Raw genomic sequence first — 23,667 nt, 5'->3', positions numbered from 1 at the left:
AGCAAAAACGGATTTTACTTCCAGTTAACGCCGCAAACGTCAGCCTGCGGCTCCGCAGCGGAACTGAGGGGGTGACAGGGAGCGCTTCCCGCCGCCGGAGCCTATCGGGGCGCGCCGCCCCCGCCGCCTCATCCGGCCGGCTGCCCGCCGGGCAGGCCCCGGCCCACGCCTCGCCCCTCCGCCGCCGCCCGCCCCACCTTGTCGTTGTCCAGGCGAGTCTCCAGGATCTTGTTCAGCTTGCGGGACAGCGGGTTGCTGCCGGGGGCAGCCGGGAGCCCCGGCGCGGGGGCGGCGGCCGGCGGCGGAGCGGCGGTGTCGGCCATGGCTGCGGCCCTCCCAGGCCGCCCGCAGCCAGCGCCGCGGCGGGGCACCGGCTCCGGCGGAAACGCGCTCCCGAGGCTTTGGTTCCGGCCCGGCCCAGGGCGCAGGCCGGCCGCTGTCGGCTGTGGGACCGGGACGTTGGCCCTCGGGGGAACACACAGAAGATTTTGGGTGGATGGCAAGAAGGAGGCTTTTCTTCCTGAGGTCGGATGGCCGTATTTATTTCATTAAATAAATGCCTGAGTGATAAGTGTAACTGAAATGGAGAAATAAATGGACTATTTGTTGTATAAGCTAATAGCAATGGCAGTAAAAGTGTCTCAAAATGGAGAGGGTGTCTTGTTTCGGCCGTGCATTGCCTGACACAGAGGTTTTACCCCCGAGGTCTCCTCGTGGCTCCAGAGCAGCCAAGCTGCCTCTCCGCGGCAGAGCAGAAGATCCCATCCCTGCGATGGGATCCGTGTCCTTGGGCTTCACTCACACAGGCAGCGCGGCCGGCCTGGCCCGGGACCCGCGGCCATGCCGCTTTTTTGGATTTTTTCTTTGTGTTGGGTCAAAGAGCTGCAGGACCTGGAGGTGTTGGTCAACAGCCGGCTGAACACGAGCCAGCAGTGTGCCCAGGTGGCCAAGAAGGCCAACGGCATCCTGGCTTGTATCAGGAATAGTGTGGCCAGCAGGAGCAGGGAGGTGACCATGCCCCTGTACTCGGCACTGGTGAGGCTGCATCTCGAATACTGTGTTCAGTTTTGGGGCCCTCACTACAAGCAGGACATTGAGGTGCTGGAGCGTGTCCAGAGAAGGGCAATGAGGCTGGTGAGGGGTCTAGAGAACAAGTCTTAGGAGGAGCAGCTGAGGGAACTCAGATGGTTTAGTCTGGAGAAGAGGAGGCTGAGGGGACACCTTATCACTCTCTACAACTACCTGAAAGGAGGTTGTAGTGAGGCAGTTGTTGGTCTCTTCTCCCAGGTAACTAGTGATAGGACGAGAGGCAATGGCCTCAAGTTGCGTCAGGGGACGTTTAGATTGGATATTAGGAAAAATTCTTCACCAAAAGGGTTGTGAAGCATTGGAACAGGCTGCCCAGGGGAGTGGTGGAGTCACTGTCCCTGGAGGTGTTTAAAAAACGTGTAGATGTGGCACTTCGGGACACGGTTTAGCAGGCATGGTGGTGTTGGATTGACGGTTGGACTTGATGATCTTAGAGGTCTTTTCCAACCTTAATGATTCTATGATTCCATAGAAGCCCGGCTGTGCGCCCCGCTCTCAGGCTGCAGCCATGGCACATCCTGTCTCAAGCATTGAGGTGTGACAAAAGTATATCTGTGAGCTTTTCCAAAGGACAAGACACAGGCACGCAGATGAAGGTAAAATGCCGCAGAAAGAAGATGACTATAGACAGCAAACAGCTATTGTTTAAGAAGACAAGGGTCCCATCATGGTGTTAGCTCTGACCTGGCCCATGCAGCTGAAGGTCTGTTTCCATTTGTCTGATGGTGTGCAGATCAAAAGGCAAAGACTCAAGCAGTACCTTAACTCTTCAGGAGTTTGGGGGCTTCACATTGCTCTTCTGTAGGCTCTTCCTGAAAAGACCTGCAAGTGAGAAGAGTATCGTTTGCCTTTATGGCCAAGGTGGGGCACTAAACTTCAGAATATTTTTATCCACTTTTTTTTTTCTTTTAGTTTGAGTCATTTATCTCAAGAAAAGTTTATATGACCAGAGTCCCCCTCCTGAAATCTTAGCATGAGGGGGAAAGGGGTAGGATATTTTTCTATTTAATTTTTATTTTTGCTTTCTCACATGGATCGTCTACATAAAAGGCTAGCTTTTCTGAACAGCCTATGTAGTGCCTTGGTTCTACCCTTGGCTAGTCAGCAAGCAGGTTTCCAACTATTTTCAGACACCTTGTTTTCCTTTGTAGCTTCTCTTTCTCCATCCTATTTCACTCATGTTGTCTCCTCCTAGATGTCCTTTACTCCTGACTAAGCCTCCAGGAGCCAGGATCTCCCTTCTCCATATCAGGAATCTTCTTTAGACTTAAAATGAAGACGTATACCAGCATGGAGTCGTCCCTTAGGTGAGCAATGATTATTGAAGCATGTCAAGGAAATCCTATGATTAGAAAGATCCCCTCCCGACTGTAAATTGGATGTTGTTAGCAGTTTGAACATTTCAAATGCTGTTAACCTGTTAGATGAGTTGACAGAGTGTAGGCACACCTTGGAGTCAAAAAGACTTGATCTTCTGAACCACAAGTGTTGGATAAGTCAAGACCGTTGCCAAGTCTCATCCAGCAAGTTATACCACAAACACACAAGGAGCCACAAAGATTTTCCTCTATCAGTTGGTACATGCATTTTCTTTTGAAGCATACAGTTCTGCTTTCAGATGCTCCTTGGTGGGTGTGCATTTTTTAAATAATGTGTTCCACGAGCCAGAATGCTTCTAGCTAACGTAACACGTTGGGCTGGCAGGCACCGATAGGATTTTGAAACAGCATGTGTTTATCTGTGCATGTGTTCTCCTGGGAAAATGAGAGGAGATAATCGAGGGAGCACTTTTTAATCTCTCACAACTGAAAGAAGTGTTTGTATGAGGGCACTAGGGTTTATATTTTGTTCCTTCTTTAGGAATATTAGATGTAGTTACAAAAAAAAATGCTCTCTTGTTCTGATGTGGATAATGTTTGCAGGCTAGAGTTTTCCTCAGAACAGATTTTTTTAAACGAAAATGCGGATGTGATCGTGCAATGAGGTCACCGTCTAAAACTCATTTGCTGTGCCATGGCTTGTATGTGTCACAAGGGTAGGTTTGACATGAGATTCTTACCAGTTTGCTTGTCCACCAGCAAGCATTGTCTTGTTAAGTCAACTGGATGTACATTGTGGGATAAAACAATTGGGAGTTTGTGATCTGTAACTGCCAGAAGGAAATTTGATTTCAGATATCAGTTTCTGTGTATCAATGGAAGACATTTTGTGTAGTGTGTGTAATTTTCTCAAGCATAAGTTCCCTTACCAACACTAGATAGGGTAGCAAAACTGCAAGTGTCAGCAAAGAAATGCCTGGTACATGGTGTTTTCTTTTGATTTTCTTATCTTAGTTCCTTATTACGTTTTTGTTTGGTTTTTTTTTCCCCAAGAATAGACAGCAAAATAACTGTTATCAATATGCAGCTGATGAAAGCGTTCACAAAACACACATTTGGTGCACTATAGGTAAGACCACAGTTTAGCCTGCAGAACGAGTGTGTGGTCTGTGGCATGCCACCTGCTATCTAAGTAGCCCGAGCTAATAATGCAGTTGTACTTTCAAATGCTTGGAGGTACACGTACTTTTTGAAGGCAAAGAAGTTTGTAGTAGTCACCTGAATCTATTCCTCAAAAGGTTAAGTAAGAATTAAACTCCAGTGGATGAATAGGTTGGGTTGACTGGGCTCAAATACGTGACTGGGGCTGGTATTTCCCTACCCTGTGGCAAAAGAGGAGTGACAGAGCAAGACATAAAGGAAATGCTTTCTTAAATATAGAGAAGGGGAAATAGCCCTTGCTGTGGGTGTCATCACAGGAAAATGAGGGTGAGAAGGGAGGATTTTTGTGATGAAGGAAGAAGAATATATTAAAATACATTGAAAGAAGAAGAACAGAAGGAGGGGGAGGAAGAGAGGCAAGGAGAAAAGGAGCAAGGAAGGAAGGAAGGAGGGATAGACTAATGCAGAGCTTACCTCAGTACTATTATGCACAGAGGACATAGGAACAAGTAAGACATGCAGTGAAGTCAGGGAGGTAAAAGGTCATATAGCAAATCATAGAATCATAGAATGGTTTGGGTTGGAAGGGACCTTCAATATAGATCTATATACACAATATAGATAAAAAGAATTTGACAATGCTACAGTTACATGCAGTTGACAGGCCCTGATGCTTTCAGATGCAGTGGAGAAGAGCACCTGCAGGAAGCTGGCTATAGTAACTTGCTGCTCAGCTACCCCATCCCTGTGAAAGTCATACTAGTTTTTTATGCTGCAGCCCCTGTAGAAGATCAGGTGAGTGGAATTCAGCTCTTCCAGGCTGTCCACTGCACACAACATACCCCAAAAGAAGTCCGTCACTGCCTTATGTTCTTCAGCAGTGCTCTGCCATCAAATTATTAGTCGGCCTTCTGCAGCATTTTGAAATCATTTTGTGCTGTGGTTGGGCTAGAAAATCCAGCTGATAGGTGGGAGGAAAGGAGAATGTTTTGTGTCTGTAAGTCAATTAGAGATGGATTTTTTGTCAGTTTATTTTCTGAGAGGTTAATATTGTAGATACTTTTCAGCAGGCCAAATCAGCCCATTCCTTGAGCTAACAATTTTTCAAATGCTCAGACAGTGCTGACCCTATTCTGCAAATTTAAGGTATGACTACGAGTGATTGGCCCAAAGGTCACCCTGACAGCAACCTGTAGTCATGCAGTGAAACCTGTCTGTGTCCCTTGAAGCTCTAGAAGAACGTACAGTTCTGAAGTTTTCAGTTAGCTCATGCTATCACACTTGGGGATTTATTGTCATGTCTCACAGTCAGCAGTAGTGACTATAATATATGTGATGCTGAATCAGCCACCTGGTTCAGAAGCTGCAAAACTCCTGTTTGTTATAACTCACTGAAAAGATAACACTAGCAGTGCGGTGTGCACTTGAATGCATACCAAACCCATGAAATCTTCATGTCCTGCCAAAAAAACACCAACCATTGATTTCAAGGGAAGCACTGTGTCAGCAAAACTTACGGGATTTGGCCCAAATTTATTTGGCTCTAGACCTCTACAGATTGCAGGAGTTCTCTAAAGCAGTGGTCATTTAAACCACATGGCCGCATCCCAGGCAAGGTCAATAGCATTAGTCATGGCACTGCTGCTCACTTCAGTGAGGGCCCAAATTTCACCTAGAGCAAAAGAAACAGATGGCTTAGATGGCAGAGGCAGGAGAACAAATATCTGCTTGTGGCTGCCTAACTGCATCACCTTGGTGACCCTGCTTCTCTGTGGCTGAGGTATGAAACTGATCTTCCTTTGCATATGCCCATTAGCATGCTGATGAGATCTGTAATATAGGAGATTGTTGTTATCATGATACTAACAATATAGCAACGAAGAGGAATATTTTTGCCAAAAACAAGTCGAAGAGGTACAGGAGTAACACATGATATAATGCTAAAGGTGTATGCCAGACCTGCTGTCCTTTCTCTTCAAGCAATGACTGCCTATGTCCTGCTGACAAAAAGTTTCTAGAATGTGTTCTGTTTTACAGATGAAATAAAAGTAATCCAAACAACTGAACAAAAATTACAACTATTCACTACCAGGCAAAGAGACAGTACACTTCACTATGTCCTGATCTCAGCTGAGGTCAGTCTCTAGCAAAGAAAATCTAGAGAATGATAGCTAAATTACTGAGCAGTGCCTACACATCAGCTGTTAAACACAAGGCCGTCTATGGGATCACGACATGGCCATGACATGGATCATGAAAAGCCAAAAGTAGATCTAATAAATTACGGGAAAGATGGCATTTGAAAAAATGCATTTTGAGTAAGTACATCAGCAGCACAAGTTATAACACCAACAATACCTGCTGCAAACTTGGCAGAGTTCCCTTTTTTGACAGCTCCTCCAAATGCTGTATTTTAATCCAGGCCTGTGGGTCAATGTCCCTGTTTTACAGATCTCAGTCAAATCTGTTAGTTTTTTCTTCCCTTGACTTTTTTGCTGGCATGTTTCCTGTGAACAGACTGTTTGGTGCAATCCCTTAATGGAAATCCAGACCACTGTCTTAAGCACCCACAGCCAGTGATGAACCGTAACTTTTCATCACTGAAATGCCTGCAGAGCTTAGGCAATCCTTGTTATCCCCAGAACACAACCAATGCGGTCATTTTGTGTTTACAGTTCAAGTCGCCGAAAACACGTGATAAATGCAGCATATATTGCTGTTGTTCAGGATTCATACAGGATTTCAAGATAATATTACTCTGCTTGGCAGAACAAGAGATGCATAGACACATTAATAAAATGCATAATGAAGTGCAATTCAGCAGCCTTTTCCATTTCATTTTCTCTGTTGCATTGATTGGCTGATCTCTGTTTTGAAGACTACTTGTCTTTTCCAAAGCTCCTTTTAAACTCCTGTTGTATAACTTGTGCCCTCTCGCCCCTTTTGCATCTACCCTCACACACACTTCTGCCACGCAGGCAGGGCAGTATGACTAACTTCTCTCAGGTCCAGCCAATTTCTTTAGCATAATCACTATTTAAAGTACAGTCCGTAGCATTAATAACTGCTATACTGGATCTGGTAGCTGTTCCTTGGGATGTAGTTGCATAAGATGAGAGATTTCTCACCTTGCTAACCCAGCAAATCCTGCACAAATGTTTGGATTGGCACAGGAGGGGCAAGAGTATATGACCAGGGAAAACGGGGGGACAGGACCTCCCTCTTGAAGGGCAGCTGAAAATTTTGTCAGGCAAAAGTGAACCTGGAGCCATGAGGGAACAAGGAACTCTTGAGGGGATGAGCAGTGTTGTGGCGTGGGGGCAAAAGTGGGGCAGCTTCACCGCAAAAGTCATCGTCTTGTGAAACTGCACCACAGAGATGTTGCTGGTGTAAGTCACATAAAAATATTGAAAACCATGGCAATTTTTGGAGCAGCATTACAACATCAACCTAATTTTACAGGTACAGGTATCATAAACAGATTTCCTTAGTGCTCATAACAATTTTGTTTTGGTGAATTTAATGGCACTTTATTGCTATAGCAGGAAAATTAAAAGTTTCCAAAATGCCAGAAGTCACACTCTCTGACATCTGTCAGGAGAGAAGCAAAACAACTTCTCAGCAACTCCAGTGTGGAGCTACCTGGTATATTTGGATTTGATTATCTCTGTAAAGTTGACTCAGAAGTGTCCTCCGGGCTTGCCTCAACCATTCGTCTTTGTGTGTCAGCTCATGCAGCCCTTCCAAAGCCTTGGCGAGATGCCATCACCCTCAGAGATGCTGAAGAGCTGCAGTGGATAAAAATAACTTATTACTTAACGGCTGACACTGGTGGCAGTCACTGCAGATGAGTTGCAAACAATATCTCTGCAAAGATCTCCTCGCCTCCAGAAGAAATATGTTTAAGTGTACAGTTTCTTGCTATAATTATCTGCCATCCCTTTCTGGTGGTCATTTCTGCCTTCATGGCGTTGTTACAGGGCTGGCATCCCCATGACTGATGCACTGGAAGCCAACAATGATGTCCCTGAGGGAAGGCGAAGGTTGTAGGAAGCAACCTTGTTTCTAAACTCTGGTGTCTCTGGTGCATATTTATCCATTTGCAGTCTGAAATCGTGAGGCTTGAATGATTCTGTGCAGCTCTGCCAAGAACGGGCAGAGCGGTGGCGACCCAGCCTGTCCCAGGCCCGGACGGGTGGCTGTAGGACAGCAGACAGGGCCATGGTGGTGGGCTGCCTGCTTTGAAATGCAGAGGGGAGGCAGCTCAGCCTCGCCATGCTGGGCGATGCGGCTGTCAGACGGCTGGGTAGTACTGATGTCCCTCTGTGATTACACTTGGGAGGGAAACGCGTTGTGCATTTTGCTGCTCAGATGAGGGTTTTGCCAACGGAGGAGTTCTGTGTCAGCATCTACTGCAGCCGAGTAGGTTGGTTCGGCTGGTGTACAGCACGGCGTCAACAGCTTTGTGAAGCACTCAGATTCCCTGGCAGGAGCTCCAGGAGCATTTCCAGCAACCTCCAATTACAGTATTAATTACAAGAGACTATTGAGTTCCCCAGAACAGGCCCCAAGCTTCCTTCAGCATGCAAACTAGTGAGGACTTTCTTGCCCATGCAGGCAGAGCTCTCTTCAGAGTATCATCAGTCTGTTTATACATCACCCATCACTGTCAGCTTCTCTTAAACAATCACACCTTAAAACATTGTTACTCATGCAGAGCGCATACCTTTCAAAAAGCAAATGAGTGAACTGCCAAGGTGGAGGTTTTGAAAGGATATTTTAATGTTAATTTTTAATGATTAGTGGATTTTTTCTACTTCTGCCCCATACATGGCCTGTTTTGTGCTAAAGTCTAGAGTCAGTCTTAATAAGATAGGCACAGTAACACCTTAAAGAGAAGCCTCAGGTGCCTTAGCCAGATTGTAGTTTGGAGATTGCAGTGCTAACTGGCAGAAATTAGCAGATTGTCTTCAAGCAATATTTGTGCCTCACTGTGGAAAGCTTATGGCAAGAAATGCCTGTGCTGGCATGGAGCTAGGCTTTCCTTTCACTGGTCAAAAAGTAGATTGTTTTGCTGCTTTACTAGTGGTGTGATTGCTGATCTGCTGCTGATATAGGGAGCTCTGAATATTAAGTGGCCTGAATCTCTTAATGCTCTCTTCAACTTGGAAACCTGAAGGCTTGAAGCCAAAATTGAGCCCTCATGGTGGGATACATCTCACCAGTCTTCTACCATCTAAAAATCACAGGTGAAGTCCATAGCAATCATCCTATCAGAGGAGTGAAAGAAAAGCACTTTTAGAACGCAATTCATCGTAAGATTCCTACCTAGTCTTCTCCACTGGCTGCATAGAAAACTTGTATGATGGACTGTTGACTACGCACTTAATTGTTTTTACCCTTATTGGTCTGACTGTGCCTTTTGAATTCTCTGCAGATAATACCAAGAGTATGCCCAAGCTTCAGTGCTGCGGAAATAAAATACTGTGTTTGCATGCTGGTGTAACCCGGATTCTCCTTATACTCATGGGGAAGGGGGTAAAAATTCCACGATGTTAGATTTTACAGTTAAATAAAATGTCTTGTTTTCCCAGTAAAATGATCCACTTGGTGCCTGTAGGCATGTGACATATCATCCAGATGCATATCATTTTGGGTGAAATATCATGGACTTGCCAGTTGCAAAGGCAGAACTGCCCAAGGGCTAGTTTAATTTTTGCACCTGAATCAGAAGAACTCCTAGATTTTCATTCATAAATCAATGGTGCAGTCTAGTTCATCTTCCCATGCAAATCCATCTCTCGGAGGTATGTGTTTCACTCTGTCAAAGATAGACCTACTTGGGATGCATTATTCACCTTCTCAGATATCAATATTAATCCAATTTTCTTTTAGCATGGTGGGATTTGGACACAATTTGTATTATCAGTAGCGGAGATATTGTGCCAGCACACCACCACAGGGATATTGGCGTGTGTCTGATTCGTTAAAATGAATACTTGTTTAACAAGAGACTTGAGTGTGAGTAGGAATACGTGCGTTGAGCTCTGTTCTCCAAAGTGTCGGGCACTGGCTTGAAGATGTGCTTAAGTGCTCGGGGATTCATGGCCAGAGTTTCTCTGTTTTACAAGGTTGAGCCAAAGTTCCTTTCTTTTTTCAGTCACTGAAGTTTACGGAAGCGCTCACAGATGGGTATTGCAGCGTAAATTAACTTCAGCTGAAGAAACAAGACGGTTGTGAAGAAAGAGGAATGGCAACTCTCACTGCATCAATCAGAGAGTAAGGACACGCTGCCTTCCTGAATCTGAAGGAAGAGAATTACAATTAATTCCCTTCTCATAACGGCCCCAGCCCCATTCTGCCTCATTTTCCTCCAGATGGTTACAGGCCCAAGCGATGGGCAGTTCTTTAAGATGCAGAGCTACCACAGAGTCCTCTTCTCAAATGTCAAAGTGGCTTAGCAAAAGTCTAGCTTCTCTAAGGACAGTTTATGGTGTATATTTGAGTGAAGGGCTTTTCTTAAAAAAAAAAAAAGAGTCCTCGGTTTAATGGGTGATTTCCCTTGAAAATGGTAAACTGCAAATTAAATGGCAAAAAGCAATTAATTATTGAAATCATAATATCCTTGTAAAGGTTAAGAGGTGATATAAATGAAGTTCCGGTGAGCACATTAATGGAATTACTATCTTCCCCCTTGTAAGTGGCGACTGTAACGACCTTGCTAATCAGCTTTTCCATCGGGAAAAAGAATGTTGAAATATGTAGTTACACTGCAGAAGCACAGTCTATGACTAGGTTATTTTGCTACAACATAATATAGAGACAACCCTTTTGCATGCAGTTAAGAGCTCTTCCCAGAGCATGCAGCTTTTGATGGGAACAGGAAACGATGTGCTTGCATGACATGGGATTGGAAGGATACAGAGTTTGGAAAGATAACACAGGCCAAAGCCAAAGATTAACACAAGACACACAGACCAAGATACATCTCTCTTCAGCTTGCTGCAGCTTCCCTGTGAGCACAAGGCATGGCCGGAATACGGTTCAACCCACTGTGGCCTATCCCTCCCCGTTCACAGTGCAGGGCAGGTAGCCTGAGCTCTACAGTTATACAGAATTAATCTGGGTCTCAGGTACTCCTTTCACAGTATTTTTAATATGTGGAGGTATAGGTATATGTGTATTAACACATAAATACATACACAAACAGGTATATGAATGCTATGTATGTAGTGGATTTTCTATTCAAATGTCCTTTAGAGAGTGTTACAAAGAATGAGCTTGGTTCTTCACCTGCTGAGAACATCCCCTACGTTTCGGAACCTGGTACACTGAAAAGAGGGAACTGTTTGGGTTTCAGCTGACAAGAGTTGGCAATACAATTTTTCTGTGGGTGAATCCGTGCGAGATCTGAGAGGTTCCAGCTTCACAGAGTGCCTGAGATCTGTACGAACCTCAGGCTATGAAGGGAAAGAAATGAGCTTCCACTTAAAAAATGGAATTGGCCTTTGTCCCCAACAAGAGGATTTTCAGGTTTCCTTTCTGAAACCTCCAGAAATAGAATCATAGAATCAGTAAGGTTTGAAAAGACCTCTAAGGTCATCAAGTCCAACCGTCAACCCAACACCACCATGCCTGCTAAACCGTGTCCTGAAGTGCCACATCTACACGTTTTTTTAAACACCTCCAGGGATGGGGACACCACCACTCCCCTGGGCAGCCTGTTCCAATGCTTCACAACCCTTTTGGTGAAGAACTTTTCCTAATATCCAATCTAAACGTCCCCTGACGCAACTTGAGGCCATTTCCTCTTATCCTATCGCTAGTTACCTGGGAGAAGAGACCAACACCTGCCTCAACACAACCTCCTTTCAGGTAGTTGTAGACAGCAATAAGGTCTCCCCTCAGCCTCCTCCAAGCTAAACAACCCCAGTTCCCTCGGCTGCTCCTCACAAGACCTGTGCTCTAGACCCCTCACCAGCCTCATTGCCCTTCTCTGGACACGCTCCAGCACCTCAATGTCCTTCTTGTAGTGAGGGGCCCAAAACTGAACACAGTACTGGAGGTGCAGCCTCACCAGTGCCAAGTACAGGGGCACGATCACTTCCCCCATAATCATCAGCCTCATCCTTGGGAATGTGATCTAATATGGTGACCTAGATGCAAGTGATGGCTGTTGCTCAGGGGGACAGGCAGCTCGGCTCCAGTTCTGCGGCAAAAGGCTGGCGGGAGGAACACGGTGCTGCCTTGCATCCCCTTCACAGATACACGCAGGTTATGCAAGCTGTGCCCCAAGACTCACCGTTGCATGGTCTGCAGAGTCACCTCATGGACCTGAAGACAGGGGCACGGGGCGGTGACGAACCACACAAATTTTGTGGGTAACAGAAGCAAGCCCTGCTCTCTGCCCCTCTCCATCCGCATCCTGCGTCACATGCTCCAGGTGGGGGCACACGGACGGACTAAACCCACCCGTGCCATTTCCATGGGCCCCCCGGAGGTGCGAAGCCCCTGCGGCTCCCCCACCGGCCCCGCTCCCGGTCCCCGGTCCCGGGCGCCCAGCGAGTGTCACTGTCGAGCAGCGCTGGGCTCCGCTCCCGCTCCTGCCGCCTTCTCCGGGGTGACTCGGGGAACAACAAGCTGCGGGCCCCCAAGCTGAAAATGTGGCTCGCAGCTGGAAGCCGATTGCTCACTGCCGCTTTCAGCTAAAAAGAAGAATCTTCTCGCCTCTGCACACGGCGTGGAACAACCTTGTTTCTCCGAACGTGCGCGCCGCAAAGCGTGACAGAATGCTGTGGCGAGACCTGCGCTGTGTACGTTCCCCACTTCTTTTCTTTCACAGCTTCTAGAGGAGATCGACAGATGTTCCCCCGGTAAATAAGACGCCACGACTGAATTACGTGTGTTGGGTCCATACGCACGGAAAACAGGCTGCCAGTGGATGAGCAGTTCTTACTGTGAAATCTCTCGTTCATCATCCAAACGCTTCTTATTTCTCCAAGTCTGCTTGGGAACAGTGGAAATTTAGGATTGAAATCATCCACGTGTTTTTCCTGAGTTTGTGCGGGACTAAGCCAGTTCCCTGTTGAAGGAGGAGGACGGGTCTGGAACCTGTCATCCTGGAGCTCCGTCACCTTGGCAGTGTCTGCGAGGGCAGAGTGGGCATTCCGCCCTTCAGCCGCAGAATAAACCTCTCCGGCCTCTCCCACAGCCACCAGGCTTGTCAGCAACAGGACGCAAAAGAGATAACCAGTAGCTTGATTTGCTGTAGCTGCTGTTTTGGAGCCTTGCAAAACACAGGCCACCTGGTGGCTTTTATATAATAGATGATAAGTAATAACTTTGTAATGATGAAACAACGTAAGGAGGGTTTATGGCAAATAGTAAAGGATGCTTCCCTTTTATGTTTTTCATTGATATGCTATTTGTATGTGTGTCCAGAGATTAAAGCCTGGTGTTAGCAACAACAGAATTATATCCAGCAAGACAACTGTCCTTCACAAATGTCTTAAGTTCTGTTCATGAACTGTGAGTAATAGGATTTGCAAAATTTATCACCATGAGACCCACCATAAAGATAAATACTGGTCATAATATAGTACTAGAATGGGACTGGAGAGAGATTGTTTTGTTTAGAGCTAAGTTTTTAGGCCAGGATTCCGGTTCAGATGCAACAGTCCAGAATTTCGGAAGTCTTGTTCCACCCACAGCAGAAAACATGCAATGCCTTTGACTTGGAAGAGACACCATATGGATATATGAGGATGTAGTGACTTGGCTTACCTTCCTCTCAGAAATTTGCAGCTGTTAGACTTGGGATTTTCTTTCTTCTGCTTGCTTGGCTGATTTTTTTTTTTCCAGCTGCTGCGGATTGGACATCTTTTCAAGCAACTGTATTAATTATCAGATGATTTCCCTAAGAGTACTTGTCTGTTTGGTTTTCAGTGACTGTGTTTGAGTAATTAGGTTGACTTTATGTTGTTCCCAGTACATAGCCTCAAGTCTGTTGTTGTGCCTACACCTTTCTTTTTCATTTAAAATCGAGTACAGACATGACCTGAAGATCCAGTTTTGTTAGATGCTCGGAACCATGTCAGCACGATCACTCTCCTGCAGACCACACAAGAGAAAACCAGATGGTGGCCTGCAAGATAAAAACATCTTGTTTCTTTTTCTTGTCAAAGACTGAAGACCGAGATGGAGGTTCACTAGCCGCTCCATTTTCCTTGGGATTCGGGAACATATATACTCCCCTATGGCATTTTATAAGACAGTGGATTGTCTTACAGCATATGCTGCAATGAAAAGAGTCTGTGGCTGAGCCTGTGATGTGTGTATTAGCCAGGATTGATTTAGGTACAGTGACAGGATTTTCTCTCGTTATTCCACCGTGTTGATTAGCTCCATTGAGTCTGCAGGGCCCCAGCTGTAACAGCAGCTTAGTCAATGGATCGGGGAGAAGAGAAATCGTAAAGAGAATTCACTCTTGAGAAAGCTTCAGAGTCGGTTGAGGGAACCTGAGCTGCGAATTCCCCACTGCTGGAACCACTGGTAGTCAGGCTGGATCAAACGCCCACGAATATGCTGTCAGGTTCCCTCAACCGACTCTGAAGCTTTCTCAAGAGTGAATTCTCTTAAATTTCAAAACACCAGAACCAATTTTAAAACCAGCTGCTATTTCAGTATAGACAAGACCCTGGGGACCAGGACTTTTGTTACCGCTCTGCTCTGAGGAGGTCTCTCTGCTTTTGTGGTTCTAAGAGAGACTGCAGATCCTGAAGCTCCGTGCAATAAGTCCCTTTTTCTTTCAGACAGTTTACATGTGGACTGAAATATTTCAGCTAACTCTCCCAGTAAAAGAACTTCTAGGCACAGTGTTCTCTGAAAGGGGCAGCAAATGTTGATACAGTTGAAGCATGTGGAGTTGTAAACATTAGGAAGAAAATGGAATAAGAATTTGGATGTTAACTTATACACACAATGTGTTTAATTTGTTTCTAATCAAAACAAAACTCCTTCTCTGACAGAAAATAGGTTGTGAAATAATGCTTAGTTGCCTACAAGTGACTAAGTCATGCAGCCAGCTTGCGGGGGCATTTGGAGACAGTTGGCAAGATAGGATGCTTCAGGGGAGATGCAGCATTCAGTGTGCAGTTTCCATGAGGGAATGCAGAATGGCAGCAGCTCAGGGAGTGCATGTAAAGGCCATATAAGGGAAGTAAATGAACTGCTGTAGAGATGCCATTAGCAAAGCAAACACTGGCTTGGGGACCTTGGCATATACCATGGAAGAGATAAATTGCATGAATAACTGCACACTTGTTTGCTTCTCCCTAGCTTTACAAAGACAGTTTGAACTATGAAACCTGTTACATGTGTGAAAGAAGTTTTTCCACAGTCATTTTGATGCCAAGCCGCGTCTAATCCCCACGCATGCCTAGTTTAGATACATATATCACAGTTTCATTATAACTGAGGCCCTCGGCTAAGGAAAGAATGTCAGACCAGGTCTTTAGATAATTGTGGATTTAATAACAGTACTTGATTCTTCCCTTCCTTTACACCAAGAGCGCAGCTCAAATGTTACAACGTTAGCTTAGTATCTCTGTCATTTCAGGTGTTGGTAAAATGAACAGCAGGAGGTAAAACACCTGACTGAGCCAAGCAAAGGCAAGAAAGTGGTAAGTGAACAGTGTCTGCCTTCATCAAGAAATGCACAGCTCCCTGCAGAAGTGGAAACCGGAGAGCTGGTGCATTCCTGGGACAGAGGCTTGGCACCAGCAGAAAGCCGATTTGAGGGGAGAGTGCTGTGGACCTGGCTCCAGCTCTCAGCCTTGGGAAAGTCACACCAGCTCCCTTTCCATCAGCCACCCCCCGGGCACATCCACATTCATGTTTTGGTGTGGATCAAGGTCACGCTTTTGGGGTGAACCTCCAGATCGTCCTCACTTACCACGTTTTGGTTTACGCAGCAGTGGTGAGCAGACAAAGTGGATGCAGATGGCACTGAAGCAGAAGACAGATGCCCGAAGTGCATCTGATGCGTTCTGAGTGCTCATGGGACCTTCAGACCACAAGCTCAGGCTGGAGTGAATCTGAAGAAAAACCTACGGAGACGTGTGAATGCTGTTCACGTCCTTGGCACCAACTGATCGGATCAGAGCGATCCATGCTACTTGCTTATACAGATGTATACTGGTGGGTGTAACCTAGAGGTAGTTTTTTGGGTTGACGGTTGGACTTCATGATCTTAGAGGTCTTTTCCAACCTTAATGATTCTATGAGTCTATGATTCTAGGGGGGCATGGCTATTTTTTGGGGGGGATGCTTTCATTGTGTTTAACGTGAAGCACATTATTGCATACGTTCTAGCACTCAGCCTATATTTAGTCTACCTCTTCGATTTGAAGCACTTTTCCTTAAAGAATACGCTTGAAACGTTAGGACGGAAAACTCGATCTTGCTAGATACTTTCCAATCCATTTTTTATCCCCTGAGAAAATACGCATTTTCAGTAGTGTTCTAAGAGTTTGCATTATGGGGAAAAAATGGAAAGTCTTTTTTAAAAAAATCCAATAAAGTTGCTTTGTAATTTAATTCTGAACATGACTGTTGTTACTATTAAATGGTGTAAATACAGACTGAGCGCAATAAACCTCACTTCCATTTAGCATTAATAATATTAATGATCGGTGCTTAAATCACATGCCGTGTTCCAGGACTGTAAAAGAAACATTACCAAAGAGATTTTGCATGTCTGGTGCCGGCATAATTTAAACCTGGCATAAAATCGTCTTCTGTCTGAAGGAATTTATTCAGGCTGCAGGGCGGAGAGGGAAAAGCAGAATAGGAAATCTCTCTTTCTCCCAGGGGCTCTGCGTGCACCTTCGCTCCTCGCCCCCAGAAGGGCAACCCCTCCCCGAAACTTTCCCACTTCAGAGGCTCTCAGGGGAAGGGCTGAGGAGCTCCTGCCTCTCCGCTTGACCTAACCCAGCCGGGATGAGCTGCTTGGCACTCCGGTCACATTTACCCTTCGCTGTAGACCAGCTCTCGAACGGTTGCGACCAAAACGCTGGCTCAGCAGCCCGCGTGCAGACACGCACACGCTTCTCACAGGCACACTGTCGGCAGATCAGCCCCTCTTTTCCCATGTAAGGGCGGCAGCCTTCTCCCTTTCCTTCCAACGCCCCTTCCCCGCCAGCTTTTCCCTCCTCTCCTCTCCCCCCCCTGCCCTCTCCCTCCCCTCCGTCCCCGGCTCCACCGCCCCGCGCACCCTGCAAGCAGCCGCCGAGTTCCCGGCCGCCCCCGCACCGACCGGCCCCGGGCGAGCTCGGGGAGCCGGGACCCCCCGCCTCGGCCCCGGGGGGAGCCGGGACCCCGGGACCCCCCCCCCCCGCCGCCTCTCCTCCCCCTTCCCCCCGCCGCCGCCCGGCCCCTCGCCCCCAGCCCCGCCACTGCGCCGTCCGCGGCGGGTCCCGCCCGGGGAGGCGGCGGGGAAGGGGGAGGAGAGGCGGCGGCGGGCATCGCCTCCCGGAGGGGGGGAGAGGAGCGTGCGGAGGAAGGGAGGGAAGGACGGGCCGGGCTGGGGAGGGTCCCGGTCCCGGTCCCGCCCGCCTCGCAGCGCCCGCGTCGCCTCCGCGCCGGGACCGCGGGAGGAGCGGCTCGGGGCGGCCGCCGGCCCCTCGCCCGTGTGCCGGCGGGCAGCCCCCGCTCCCGGGGCGTCGGTGAGTATCCCTTCGCCTCCCCGGCACCCTGCCCGGACCCGGCACCCCCGCCCCTCCTGCTCCTCCCGGACCCCGGACCCCCCGCGCTCCCTGCACCGACCCTCCCGGTGCCCCGGCACCCCCTTTTTCTCCCGGACCCCTGCCCTCCCGCTGCAGCCCCTGCACGGCTCCGGGTTCCCGAGCCCTCAGAACCTCCTGCCCCTCCCGGACCCCTACCCACCCTGCGCGGCCACGGCCCCCGCATCCCCGGACCCTCCTCTGCTCCCGGATCCCCTTCCCCGCCGGGGCATCCCTCGCCCGTTCCGGACTCCCTTCCTCTCCCGGATTCCCAGCCTTCCCATCCCCTTGCCTTCCCGCATCCTACCCCTGCCGGGCCCCCGTCCTTCCCGGATCTCCCTGCCACCCCGGACCGCTCTCTCTTCCCGGCCCCACTGTCTTCCCGGCTCTCCATCCTCCTGGACCCCCGAATCCCCTGCCCTCCTCCCCCGCCCCCCCCCCACCCCCCCGCACCTCTGCCTTTCCAGTCCTTCCCCGCCCGCATCTCCCTTTCTCTCCCGGACCCCCTTCCCCCTCCCATCCCGCTCCTCCCGGACCCCCTAACCCCTCGGGGACCCCCTGCACCCCAGCCCGCCCCTCCCCGCTCCCCCTCGCACCCTCCCGGCCCCGCAGCCTTCCCCTCGCATCACACCGCCGAGTTTTGGCTCCTCCGGGGGGGGGGAGCCGGATCTCTCCGCCGCCCCCTCCTACCCCCGGAGGGTGGGGAGCGGGGTTTCGGGGCCGGAGGGGCGAGTCCGCTCCCCGGAGAGGAGGCCGGCAGCCTCCGGGGGGGCAAAGCCCCTGGAACCCTCCATGTTGTCCCCTCTCCCCCCGTTCCTCTTCCCCCCACTCAGGGAAGGATCTTCCCCAAGCGCCGTGGCCGCCTTTGCCTCAGAGGTGCGGTGGCACGCCGAGACACGGGCGGGTTCTTCTCCAGAAGGTGCCTCCGGAGGGATGGAGGGACCTTATGCCCCTTTCCCAAGTTGTCACCCCGGGGGTCTGGTGTTTTGCGGGTTGAAAGGCATTTCTGTGGGTAGGCTACAAGTAGATGGGTGTGTACTTCTCGAGTGGCAGCGTGGGCCTGTTTTAACGCTATAGGAGAGACTTCTTTCTCTCAGTGTTCCAAAAGTAAACAAAACTTTTGTGTGGTGCACATGCTTAATTTCATTTACAGGCTCGTTCTCTACATTCCATCCTTGTGCTGAAACAGTATTAATTTTATTGCACATGAATTGAGTTCAGCTATTGGCGGCTAATCATGCTCAGGAAAAAAAGCCCCTGTAAATAGCTATCGGAATTAATTTGGCAGCAACTGTGAGAAATGATCATAAATTCACAAATGCAGTTGGAGCAATGATCCAGTGTGGATTGACCAAGAAATACACCCCCAGCCTCTAATGCAGGTTTTGGTGACAGTCAAAAGCGCTAGATCACGCTGATACTGAGCTCCGGGCTGGGAGTTGTCCGAGAAGGACGCAGAGGTGTTAAGGCTCCTGGGTTTGAGCTGGGAAGAGGCAAAGAAGAGAAGGAGCTGGGCTGAGTGCGAGCAGGAATATTAAGAGAAAGCCCCCATGTTTTAATCACGTGCTGCCTGAGGTTGCGTGGGGGTGAATCCAAAAGATGTGGCAATGTCTTCACCTACCAGGAGCCCGCCTGGGGTTGGGGTTCCTGGCACTTCTGGACATCAAGCTATAAGGGGCTCCTTTCGCACAGGGACGCCAACAACTTAAGCGAGCGCTGGAAAAAAATGCCGCCTCCTAACTCTTCTCTCCGGGGTGTGTTGATGAGGTTTACCTCTGCCACAGGGGCCTGATCTTGAAAAGCCTTAGGCACTGCAAACCGTTTTGCACTGAAGCCGCGGGTATCGTCTGTGGTGAGAAGCCCATTCCCGGGGCGTCCCAGGCGGAAGGCCCGGCTAGCTGAGGATAAACGAGACCTCGCCTTTTTTCTCTGTCGGTGCGGGGAAAGATCAAGACGTATGGGGGAGAGGAGTAGGCAACTACATGGGGAGCCCCTAAGGTGGCTGCAGAGCGTTCCTGGATGCGCAGAGCTGCCTCCCACCGCCGTCGCCGGCAGCCGGTGTCGCTGGCAGCGATTCCAGCGGCGGCTTGCAAGGACGGGACGGAGAAGTGAGATGTCTTAATGAAGAGTCCTGTAGGAAGGAAAAACACCCTGGCAGATAAACATTTTTTTCTAACATCAGTGTCACTGAACTTATCTTTTTCTCCTTTTTCGCGTGTGTTGTCATTTGATTAGGCACCTTCGTCTTCATGATGGGAGGAAACACCCCCCCGCCTGTTAGGATCCGAGCTTCTCCCAGTGCGAGGATTTGTCAAGGCTGAGAGACTCCGGATTATCCGTAAACCACCTCTAAAATACACAGCTGCTTTTCTGTCTCCCCGTCGTGAGGGATCTTGGAGCGAATACGAAGATGGCCTCCAGCCTCACCTGCGCCGGTGTGGTCTGGGCATTCCTCTCCTTCCTCTGCGCCGCCGCCTCCTGCGTGGGCTTCTTCATGCCCTACTGGCTCTTGGGGTCTCAGCTGGAGAAGTCGGTTTCCTTCGGCACTTTCCGGAGGTGTTCCTACCCGGTGCGGGATGAGAGCCGCCAGACGACCGTGATGGTGGAGCAGTGTGGCCGCTATGCCTCCTTCCAGGCCATCCCGAGCGCCGAGTGGAGGATCTGCACGGTGGTGACTGGCCTGGGCTGTGGGCTGCTCCTCTTGGTGGCCCTGACGGCACTCATGGGCTGCTGCGTGTCCGAGCTCATCTCCAGGACCGTGGGCAGGGTGGCAGGAGGCATCCAGTTCCTGGGGGGTAAGTACTCGTGCTGGGGGGGCTTGGCTGTAGGTCCACACACGTGGAGACTCCCCCCGTGCTTAGGGAAGAGGAGGGGGTGAGTCAAAATTTCTTCTAGCGAGGGAGACCACTTGGCTCCTGTGATGGTTGAGCTGGTTGTCTGGACGCCTGGATGTGGCCCAAAGACGCAGCCGCCTGTGGTCACTCTCTTGGGCTTAAGCCCCTGCCCGGTCGTTGTGCAACCGTTGAGAGCTGCATGGCCAGTCGATTGCTGTGGGCCAGCATCTTCGCAGGGGTTTCGTGGGCTATAGTTTCTGGTAGAGCTCAGCTGGGATGGAGGTACCTGGAGAAGCATGGGGGCTGCAGAGCCCTGTGGGGCATCATCGTTTTGCAGAGGAGAGGCTGTGTTGTGTGGGAACAACCTCTCTTCTTTCTCCTTGCTACCCCCAGTGCTGGCACAGCTCCCCCCAGCTCTGCTCTCCGCAGCTGCGTGGATCTGGCAGCAGGTCCGTAGCGCAGGTCTGAGGCGGGGATTGTTTATCCCTGGTGAAGGTGGCCCGCCATCTCCCAGGAGGAGCCCCACCACCACCGTGCCCGCTGATGGTGCCGTGGGTGTGTTGAGTTCATGGGCTACACAGAGTGTGGGAGAATGACCTCCCCTCCTTTTTTTAGCTTCTAATTGTATGGAGTATTTGTAACTGTGGAGTACTTGAAGAGCATGAGACAATAAACAGGATCCCCAGCCGTGTTTTTTATAGGGCAGGTTTCCCAGTATATCGTCGCTCCCTTGTCATCGGCAACGCGCGGCTCAGCGGCACTCACTTTCGCCTGGTGCAAGCTCCACCGCCTGCCCGCGCTCGCCCCGTACGGGGACGTGTTTCCCCAAGTGCTGGGTGCTGGAGTGTGGCAGGCACCAGCGTTTCGGGTGCCCGGCAGCGTGTTGGGTGCCAGCCAGGCACCCCGGAGGAGCAGGCAGCAGCGGGACCCCCGCCTCTCTCTCCCCTCCGAACAGCAGCTGGCCCACAGGGCAGTCGGGATACATCCCGGGTCTGCAGCCCTAAGGAAGTGCACGACAAAAACTCCATTACCATCCAGCTCGGGGTGGACAACCGAGACAAGCGAAGGGCCCCGTGCCAAGCCTCCAGCCAGGCGATGCCAGCGTAGCTCCCTCCCCGCCGGCGGGGAGCCCTGCCTCCAACTTTTTGAGTAGTTTCTGCACTTTCGAGCAAGCCCACCCCGTCACTTCACCCTTCCCTCAGCTTTCCGACCCACAGGCATTCCTGTGTTTAATCTGGCTGACAATCTGGAAGTACAGCAGCTGCTGGAGAGTTAACTCTGCTGGGAGCTGCGGCTTCTTGAAGCCTGCTCCATGATACAACTCCAGCCGGGCAGCCAGGGAGTGGAGGGGATTTTCGGCTCGGTGACACTCTGCAAGCCCACTCAGTCTGGCTGTTTTCACTTAGAGCCATCACAGGCTCATGCTTTAACCACCCCCCTCTCTCCCAACTGCTGGCTCGGCTCGTCTGGTTTTAATTTGTGTTTGGCCCCTTTCTCGCCGCCGTGCTCCCCTGCCTGCCCATGGAGTGGGGCTGGCCATGCCCGTGTCTGCTTACAGCCGCCCCAGTGAAGGCAGCAGCTCCAGTGGTGGGTGGCCGGCCGGGGAACACGGGGGGAACCCCGCTTGCCCATGCCACGGGTGTGGGCTGAAGGTGTGCACCCTTCTCTGAGGCGGGATGGGTGGTGGCTCCTGTGCACGGAGGTGAGGGGCCCCTTCCGACCACACTGTGGCCACCCGTGGAGCTTGTCCCAGTGGACCAGGCAACATCCCACCCCGCCTGGAAGGGCATGAGCAGGTAGCACTAGTCCTCGGTAGGTGACAATTCTAAGAAATGTGAACTTGTGATATGAAACGAAAATTGCCAGCAACTTTGCTTACAGTTCAGAAATTAGTTACACAGCATGTCTAATTTTCCCCTCTGCTGGCTTTTATGGTTGTCTCTCATTTCACTCAGCACTGTTGGAAGCGTGTAAGAAATGAACAAAGTGAGAACCCGTCATTTCTTAACCTGCTTAAAACCCAGCTGTGGGGACACGAGGGAGCGACCGGATGGTGAAAGCCAATCATTTGGATGAATTGAAGGGACGTATTAGGGTAAAGATCAGATCCTTACATCCTTAATCATATCCTTAGCTGCTGTAAATCAGTATAGCTTCATTGTTTAAATGACACGACTACATTTATTCAGATGTCTAACCTAGGCACTATAATTATTAGGCTGTTTTATGTCAGGATAGCCATGAGCTGTTCACTTTATTTACTAACCAGGAATGTCAGCTCTTTGTTCCCTGTACCACAGTTGTAGGTTTAGTTATGTACCATGATGTGTGCTTTGAATATGGCTCAGTGGCAGTACAGTGACTGTCATTTTAATCAGCCTCCACTTAGAGATTTAACCAAATCAGACTCTCGTAAGTATCTTTTTTTTGATTGAGGAAAAGAACCCCCTCCTATCTTTATATGAAGAAAAAGTCTGGGGACATAAGCAGCCCACTGAGTGATGCTATGAATTCATCCTCCGTGTTAGTGCAAGGGATAGCTTGGTGGTTTCACTTTCTGTTTCTTTTCATTTGAGTCTCCTGCACCAACACCCTGCTGTGGCTCCAGCTCCAGTGGTGGAGGGTGAGTGCTGGAACAAACCGTATTTCTCTTGAAGTTAGAAGTCAGCATAAGGACACGCTCAGTGTTGCTAGTTTATGGCTTCAGTGGTGTTCCATTAGTCTAGGATCCAAATAATTTTCTCAGCGTGATTTAAAAACACAGACTCGATGAGGAACTAAGCCGATTGACAACGGAGTATTATGGGAGGCCCAAGAGTGGGTGAGATGTACAAGGCCCTGAAGCTGTGGTGAGCCAAAGCACTAAGATTGCTAAAATTAACTTATTCCAACACTGGAAACATGTTTACTGCTGTGAAGAGGTGGCAGAGACTTTTTCTTACCGGAGGTGGTAAGCAAACAACCTGATCCTCTTCTTCTAGCAGTGCGAAGGAGGAGTAACTCCAAGTAGGTCAGTGGAATAACACCTGTATAAAAGTAGCGCAGCTTGCAGTAGCTGAGCGGTGCCAAGGTTTTACAGCTGGGATTTCCCCAAGTTGTATGTGGCAACTCGAGGGAGTGAATTATTCATGAGTGCTTATACCATAAATCTGCTCTTCTCACAGAAACTGAATGGCAGAACCTGCAAGAAACTGCAGATATATGCGGGATCAGAAGAGCTCTGTAGATATGGGTTGGTCTTACGTACTTAGTCTATATTTGCTATTTCAGATAATCCTGGCTACAGAGCATACGTATATTTTAAGATGACTCTGGGGTGATACACGCCGCGTTTATGTTCCTAGGAAGAAGATTGCATCATAGACTTTTCCTCCCATTTGCAGTTCTGGGAACCACTTCCTTTCCCATGCATGGTCACGTGGCAGCTCTGTAGCCATTACAACAATTCCTTACATGAAAAAACAACATTATTTTTAGCTGTTT

The 23,667-nt window shown here is 49.4% G+C and overlaps 2 protein-coding genes and 1 long non-coding RNA gene across 6 annotated transcripts in view; 2 read left to right on the top strand and 1 right to left on the bottom strand.

The window, feature by feature from the left end:
• COG6 (component of oligomeric golgi complex 6) overlaps positions 1–351 on the bottom strand; it is a 64,641-nt gene extending 64,290 nt beyond the window's left edge. The window contains exon 1 of the mRNA XM_075420875.1: positions 198–351. Within this exon, the coding sequence (XP_075276990.1) occupies positions 198–323 (126 nt within the window). The 5' untranslated portion in view covers positions 324–351. The remainder of the gene's footprint in view (positions 1–197) is intronic.
• LOC142361403 (uncharacterized) lies at positions 324–15,632 on the top strand. 3 transcript variants are annotated; one of them, XR_012763992.1, is made up of 4 exons: positions 324–525; positions 2,285–2,396; positions 3,467–3,537; positions 9,730–9,913. It is a non-coding gene; the product is annotated as an uncharacterized LOC142361403 (long non-coding RNA). The 3 variants fall into 3 exon arrangements; XR_012763998.1 differs by lacking the exons at positions 3,467–3,537; positions 9,730–9,913 and adding an exon at positions 15,187–15,632; XR_012763999.1 differs by lacking the exon at positions 3,467–3,537.
• A 1,019-nt stretch (positions 15,633–16,651) lies between these two features.
• LHFPL6 (LHFPL tetraspan subfamily member 6) overlaps positions 16,652–23,667 on the top strand; it is a 145,603-nt gene continuing 138,587 nt past the window's right edge. Inside the window, exons 1-2 of one of the 2 annotated variants that reach the window (XM_075429767.1) lie at positions 16,652–16,720; positions 19,586–20,145. In XM_075429767.1, coding sequence (XP_075285882.1) covers positions 19,761–20,145 — 385 coding nt within the window. In that variant the 5' untranslated portion in view covers positions 16,652–16,720; positions 19,586–19,760. Of the gene's footprint in view, positions 16,721–17,115; positions 17,294–19,585; positions 20,146–23,667 lie in introns of those variants that run through there. The other variant, XM_075429675.1, reaches the window with a different exon arrangement.

Source organism: Opisthocomus hoazin, chromosome 1, assembly GCF_030867145.1.
Source record: "Opisthocomus hoazin isolate bOpiHoa1 chromosome 1, bOpiHoa1.hap1, whole genome shotgun sequence".
Classification (NCBI taxonomy): Eukaryota; Metazoa; Chordata; class Aves; order Opisthocomiformes; family Opisthocomidae; genus Opisthocomus; species Opisthocomus hoazin.
This window is presented reverse-complemented; position numbering and strand designations above follow the sequence as displayed.